The sequence below is a fragment of the Hippocampus bargibanti genome, linkage group LG14 (assembly GCF_051943395.1).
Source record: "Hippocampus bargibanti isolate YZ-2025 linkage group LG14, ASM5194339v1, whole genome shotgun sequence".
NCBI classification, from domain to species: Eukaryota; Metazoa; Chordata; class Actinopteri; order Syngnathiformes; family Syngnathidae; genus Hippocampus; species Hippocampus bargibanti.
The window spans coordinates 17408927-17416596 of NC_142747.1; the positions used below are offsets into that span (position 1 = coordinate 17408927).

Consider the following 7670-nt stretch of genomic DNA (forward strand, 5'->3'; position numbering starts at 1 on the left):
CAAACACTTCTTGTAAGAGGTGGACAACCCATGCTTTTCTTTCTGAGCAAATATTCTGCTTGTATGTCATTGAATCTGCCATTCAAAATAAATTAAATGAGACACCAAGATCAAAGTGCTGATTTTTTTAATCCATCCCTCCATCCACTGATCTACTTTATTCTCACAATGGTCACTATTTTGTATTTTGATTTTATCTTTTTTTTGGCGGGGGGGGGGGGGGGGGGGGGATTTTATGTTACACCAGATTATGGTAAAACATTGTAATCAGGTGGACTCCTCGTACCTTAAATATCATCACTTTTTAGGAGAGCCCCCCAAAAGGTTGGTTGAACATTGCATTTTCAATGACAACAGGACATTTTCAATACTTTTGATTTTAAAAATTATATCCACACATGTGCACTGAGCAATATTATGATTTTTTTGGAAATACATTACATATGAAATTAACTAAGGGTGTTTTTGGCCAGATGGCAGCCATATGAAAAAGGACATAAAATTAGTAGTTTAAAATGTCAAGCAGTATATCAAAAGTAACTCAGGGTGCAATGAGTCCACAATGTACAGTATCTGAACTCCTGCTGAATAAACACTGGATTTCAGTGGAAGTAAGAAATTAGTTGGAGTAACTCAAATTATGTACACTAGCAATTATTTATTTACATTACATAACTGTGAAGAAAAAAAATACTCTGTAGCACGGTTTGAGTATGGCGGAGACCTGCGCATCGGCCCCTGAATCCCTGGTGAGTTCTTCTCAAGTTCAAATAAATGATGATGCAACAAGACATGTTGTACATAATGCAAAAACAACCGTGGAGGAGGAGACCAGTGGGAGATGAATACGTCTTCATCTGTGGCGCATGGAAATGTTTTACCCCAAGGTACGAGCCCATGGGAAGAGAAGAAATGGCAGGGGAAGCAAGAGATGAAATAATGTTGCTTCATCCTTTAGCAACAACTTTAACAACAGGTGGCATGTTGTTTCAAGCAGAAAACAAAGATTCGAAGTTCATTAACATCCAAATCATAACAAGCCTGTCCGCATTACGCAATTAATTCACTTTTAATTACCTGTAGGTGTAAATCTATGTATCCATTCGGCTAGGTTGAAATACAATATTTTAGAGCAGTACTTTAGTCTAAATCAGAATAGATAATCCCACTATTGTCTGAATTTTTTTTTTTTTTATACATTTCTGCTGTTTCACTGTCTGTTGGTGTAACGGTGAGGTGCCCAAATCCTCGTGTCCATACAACTTGGCCACTTTGAGAAATGTAGGAGAAATGGCATGGTACCTACTGCTCATACAGTACAAGTAGGGCCCATTAGACCAAGCGCCCATCATAAAAGCCAAAATCCACACATGATCCTCCTTCCGCAAAGTTGGTAAAGATCATCAAATATCATTTACACAAATGTTGTTGTTTTATTTCATAAAATGTTTGCCTGAAATAAAACCAGATCAATGCAGATGATTCGATGATGTGCAATCACTTGAAAAGATAAAATTGTGGAATTGAAAATACAGAAGCTCCCAATTTTATGAACAAGCTACGTTTTCCGAACGGTTGTTCGTAAGGTGAATTTGTTGCTTCTGTGATATATTTTGTAAGGAATGTATGTTGAAGGCTTACGTAAGTATGTTTACGATTTATATAAGTATGTTTAAGGCTTATATAAGTAACCTGTATTGGTTTGTACTGAAAAATTAACATTTAATAAAATATATTCTCTATAAAAGTATGTACATGTACAACTGGAGAGAATACAACATATCTTACTACAAAAATGTTCATATGGACTGTTGTTCATAACTCGAATGTTTGTAAGTAGGGGATTGTCTGTACAGTAAATGGCTGACAGATAACTTGAGTTGGGGGAAAAATGCACTTGACGTGTATGCCACCACTTTGGAAAACAGGAAAAATACCATTTATTACTTTACTATCAGTAATAAAATGTATTACATTTTTGACCCAATGTGTGTTGGGTGAGTTCCAGAATTGATGCCATGAGAAATACGATACATTTCAAAATCAAACCACAATTTGTCCTTCAAACTAACCCCATAGGAATTTAATTCAGTTACCAGCCTTCTCTGTCACACATCCGCCTGCACTCCTGGAGCCATTGGTCACAGCTATCTTGATATTGCCCAGGTCTTCATGACGCCTTTCACCTTACGAACCAGGGGAAAAAAATGGTCAGTATCAGGTTAAACGAGTGGGGAAGTTGCTCCAGCATAGCAATGACGAAACAGCTGCAGATTGTCCTAGAACAACTATCACCTATTCATAGTCACTGGGCCATGTTTGGAAATACATTTGATGCCAACCATTCAGAAAACATAGATTTCGGTTCAAATGTGCCATTCTTCAAATCCAATTTCCCCATTGTGGGACTATTAAAGGTTTTATGAAACTTTCTGAACCTTCACCACACACTCAAAACTGAGTGGTCTAGGCAAGTGGTTCTTAACTTGGTTCGATCAAACTCTAGTGGTTCAGTGAATCGGACTCCACGGTTTGACGGAGCCTCTGCCATGGAGGTTAAGACACACCCGACCTCACATGTCAATTAGTTTTGACAAGTCTGCTTTGCGATCACTGGCTGCGGATGATCATATTACATTGCTTGTCCAATCAGTGCTGCGGGAAATTTAGTTTGCTCAGTCGTCACAGTGTGACTGTCGTAATAGTACATCATACAATTATAAATGAATAAACAAAAAAAAAAAAAAATAAATAAACTATACTTAGGCCATATAACTGTTTTTCTCAGAGTAGTGCACGGCCAACAGGGTGAATTTCCGAACGCACCCGGAATGAAACAAACGCTACAGGCTCTCTTTGCAGAAAAGCTGGTTGTCCTCAACTCTGGACAAGGGGTGAAGTTATTTTTAGTTTGGTTTGGAAATATAATTTATATGTACTTTAGATGTGTTGTTTATGTCACACCAAGACTAAAATGTTTGTGATATTGCATAGGTACGCTCTGTTTTTAAACACAGACCTTAAACAACTCTTTATCTTGACTACGTAGGAGTCCAATATTAAGTATTTAGCCATTGGCAGCTCATTTACTGTTAAATTCCACCAGTCCGAAGAGTATTTCCGACTTTTCTTTGCATTCTTCGCAAGATGCTTTTTCCAGTGTCAATCCCAAAACAGACTTCCAGACCACTTCTGGAATCTTCCATTTCGTTTCTTTTTTGCTGCCGGCTAGTCTGCTGGATATTAGCTGTTGTCAATCGAGAACTATTCTTCCGCTAACAAGGTGCCTTAGCAAGAGAAGAATACTGTCGTTGTCTGGTGACCAACACATAGAGGTATGTCCAACACCCTGAGTGGTTTGCTGTCACGGGATTTCCTCAAGCTTGGTGCTTGGAGAAAGGCAATCAAGGTTGCCTCCTACTCTTGGATGATAGAAAGGGTACTATAAAAAGTCAGCCCCCCTCACAATAAGACTGACAGTGCCAAAGGCAAAGCTTTGAGATGACATCAGTGACGCTGGTCTTTTTGGTACTGCTCACTTGGAAGGCGTCGTCTGGCTGCTGTCCTCAGCTCTATCATGTCCACTTTGAGGGATCAAACATGTCGCCTCAGCTCACCTGTGACAGGTGAGTGACATTCTGTGTTTTAAACTGTCCATTTTTTTAGGAGGACCTGGACACCAGCAGAGTCTGTACTCTGCAACCCAACAAGTTCCTCGGCAGCTTGATTATGAAGACAAAATTGTACTCTTAATTCCAAAGTATTCACTGGTATTTGATGCAAGACCTCTTTATTGTTTGTTTTCAATTCCTCCTCCTTTGAAAATAAATAGCTAATGCTATTTTGCACAAAATAAAAGTTTCTACTTTAACTCACCTGATTCAATCTTTCCTTAGGAATTCTGTCCCGCATAGGATCTTCTCGGGGAGAGATGCCACTTTGAATGATACATACTTTGATCAGCCTCTGATGTGCAAAGATCAAGCGGAAACGCCTGCAAGGAAGCAAAAAGGTTTGCGATTATTGCGGTGTCAGGTCAAAGACCACGTCTCGAGAATGCAGGTGAGTCAAATCCCTTAAGAACCAAATGTAATTGTCAGAGTGCGAATGGCTGTTCATGGTAACCTCCGTGCAGATGTACAGTGAGCATCGGCACGTGCATCTGATTCGCGGCAGCTTTGACGTCTCCCACGTCACTGTTCTTGGTCGATCGGACGGAGAGGGATCTCGAGGTCCTTGGTGGCGACAGAGAAGAGGAATCCTCTGTGAGCAGGTTTTACCTTTAAAATTCCCTACAGATGAGATGAGATCATGATTTCACATTTGCAACAAGTATACAAAATCTTTCCTTTATATCAGTTTGTCAATTCTTAATCGAGAGTTTGATTGATATAGTGGCTATACGGGTTATGACCATTCAAAACAGTTGGAAAGATATTTCATTTATGCTACATGACAATTTGTTGGATAGGCAAGAATTCAACCATATGTTTCTGATTGTGTTTGAGGATTTCAGCTGCTTTGTGTTTAGTTCAATTCAAAACTGTGCCTAAAGGGAACTTACTGTATCTTGTAGAATCAGAATCAGAATTTTACCAGATTTCTAGACCTGGTAAATTGACAAATTTTCTTAAATGCAGATCCTTACCCTGACAACTCACTCTCCAAAAGGTTCCTTTCACACCAGAACAGGTAATAACAGATGGTAAGAAAAGTACGTACTACCAAAAATATATATTAAAAAGTCTTACTTTCTTCTGCACAGACATCATCAACCCAACCAGGGAGGAAGGTTGGCTGCCCGCCAATACCAGCAGATGGGTCGGAAGAGTGTTTCTGGCCGCCATCTTGCTGGCGTGGGTTCGCATGACCAGGATGAAAATGTCAGCGACCAGAATTAGCGACACCACCGTTGCTGTGGTTTTTTCTTTCAATCTGTGCTGGATTCCGTCACCAGTCACCCCATGGCTGATAACCGTGATCGCCTGCCTCAAGTATTTTTTGGCCAAAAGTTCACTTTTTATCATCTCCTGCAAGGCCGTTCTTTGTGTCATGAAGTGGTTTCGATGCACTTGGCAGCAATGTCGAGAGCTCCCGGTCACTGTGCTCATTCTCTGTTTGACACTTTGCCTTCATTTACCAGCCAAAAGCGACAAGCACTGGTTTGAAGATGTGTTTCCTGGGTTGACGATGCCTGCGATGCACCGCTTGGAATTTGTATCTCATTTGTATCGTTTGTTTACGCCACTTTCTATTTTGCTGCTGTGCATTTGGACACAGCCGATTCCTGTGAGCATTCTCTTACACGCTAAACTGGTAGCCTGTGTGCACAGATCAAGGGTACCAACAAAGTATGTGCTGGTTATTAAGATACATCAAATTATATGAGTGTCAGCAGATGCAATGTCAGAAAACTATTTTACCCGGAAGACGTGGATATTTGTGTAAAATATTTTTAGTCTCTATACCGGTGCCGTGGTCGACATGTGTGTAAAGCAAATGATAAAATTAGTATAAGAGTGATTTTTAAAACCTCAAGATGGTGCTTTCTTTTCCATATATATGAATTGAATTTATATATTGAATTTATAGGCCTGAAAAAAGACAAATAAAATCATTAAATGTTGTGTTTATTGAGTGTCACGTTTAAAATTAAATTAACATGCTTTTATTCCTGGATTTTTTTTCAGCCCCCAAATCATGTCCATGACACCTTTACACTTTGTGCACTTAGATTTGAAATAAATTGTTTAGCAAAAATGATAAATGCAAAAAGTAAATGAAAACATCATTTGGCCTTGTAAGTAATTGTCAATGTGATATTGACAATTAATGCCAGGACATAAGCAGACAGAATGAATGTCAAAATTAAATGTCCAACTCCTTTTAGTTGTTTGGATGAATCAAGTTTGTATATCATAGAAACAATTAAATATTTTTTCACTTCTTCCAGGTCATACAAATTTAATTACTTAATTATTAAAACAGAACTTTAAACACTAAGCTATGTGGTTGTATGTTTTTTATTTACCCAAGCTTATAGGCACTGTGGTGTCAAAGGAATTGACTAAATATACAGTATATATTGAAAAATAAAGATTGAAATAGCATTTCGATTTAAGTCTAGTTGGGACTCAAATAATAATTCATTGTAACAAAAAATGTACTTGACTTCTCATTTAAAGGACAACCGACGCCTCCGGACAAGTTGTGTCCATAATTTGTAAAATCACTTCAAATGACTTCTACTGAGCGTATTTTACAAAGATTCCACGGCATATAGCTATATTTTACGTTTTAAGACCCGTGCTGAATATTCAGGAAGTCTTGTTTTCGAGTTGATGACCATGCCTACCGTGAGGTCACGTCTGGAACGCCCCTGACCGAGAAAGCGACACACAATGCATTTTGGGTACTTTGATTGGTCTGAAAACCTTCATATTGATCCGTGTTGATGGCAAAATTAGAAGGAAAACACATAACGCGATGGTGAATCGTTGTGTGTTGCACCAAGACTACAATTTGATACTAGCTGACACAAATTCCCAGCAGACAAATCGCCATCTTGTGCATTTTCGGGGATGCTATATTGGAGTCCAGACGCCTCAAAATGATAGAGACTTCTTTAATCGATTGCAAACATTTATGCTTTCCTCTTCAGAACTATTTGAATAATATTCATAACTGAATGAGTAACAAGAAAGCATCTTCTCCGAATCTGAAGCCATTGTTTTGATTTTCGAGCAAGGCAAGGCTTCCTGGCTTCACGTCACGAACAAGGGGGCGGGACCTTCTGAAACTGGCCATTTCCGGTTTCAATTTGAAGTAGTTAACGTCAGTTTGAAGTAAGTAACAAAAAAATGGTGTCGGTTGTCCTTTAAGTCAGGGGGTGATCACTGGTAATTTTGGTAATACAGTATATGTTCATTTCCCCGAACGGCTGCTGTGCACAGCCCAGTTCAAGGCAATACATCCACCCCTCCGCATGTCAATTATTTTTCGCTTCATTATTGGCACACCACTCTGCTGTTTTGCTGTACGACGGCCGGATCGCACCAACCCCAACCCCACCTTCACCTCAATCCCAGGCCTACAATGATTCTTTTTCGGCAGATGACTAAGGTCATGGACATTCCCAGGCCAATTTTTGTTCCCAGTACGTGACTGCTTTTAAGTAAAATAAATATTTGCGCAAGTGGACAGTTGAATGGAAACGTATCTTATACATATGTAATATACATTTCCAAGCAATACAAATATACAGTGGCAATGTAACAGTTTTTGACTCTGTACATAACCCATAGTCTGTGATACGTGAGAATTTAGGAGTACATTAAACAAAATAATAACTATACACATCAGTCGTTAAAACAAAATGGCAATATACAGCATTTTCTGTACTTCCTGTCAACAATGGCACTGAAACAATATACAGTACTACAGTTCATGCATTTTGTTTGATAAAATTCATGACATGTGACAAGTTCATTCAGATAAGCAATTCCTCGATCAAATATGAAAGTGTGTCTCAGTAGCATTTGAAAAGACAACCATTGAAAACCATGCAGTATCATTTGGGAATTGGCAGAGAGCACACATTGGCTGCCGTCGTCTTTATAAGAGGTCAGCTACCAGGGTCAGTGTTACAAGGAAGAGGAGGTTGGCTGAAA

The 7670-nt window shown here is 39.0% G+C and overlaps 1 protein-coding gene across 1 annotated transcript; it reads left to right on the plus strand.

Moving 5' to 3' along the window:
* The first annotated feature begins 3501 nt into the window (after positions 1-3501).
* Positions 3502-5624, plus strand: LOC148888622 (uncharacterized). Its single transcript, XM_089013135.1, has 5 exons — positions 3502-3626; positions 3897-4062; positions 4136-4273; positions 4641-4692; positions 4766-5624. Exons 1-5 carry the CDS (start codon positions 3502-3504, stop codon positions 5386-5388), a joined length of 1104 nt encoding a protein of 367 aa, XP_088869261.1. The 3' UTR covers positions 5389-5624.
* Positions 5625-7670: the final 2046 nt, after the last annotated feature.

Excerpts from the sequence above, each read along its gene's own strand:
- LOC148888622 (XM_089013135.1), top strand. The coding sequence starts at position 3,502 with ATGACATCAGTGACGCTGGTCTTTTTGGTACTGCTCACTTGGAAGGCG. Across the intron at positions 4,063-4,135 it reads ACCACGTCTCGAGAATGCAG|ATGTACAGTGAGCATCGGCA; the intron begins GTGAGTCAAATC and ends ACCTCCGTGCAG. Across the intron at positions 4,274-4,640 it reads GAGGAATCCTCTGTGAGCAG|ATCCTTACCCTGACAACTCA; the intron begins GTTTTACCTTTA and ends TCTTAAATGCAG.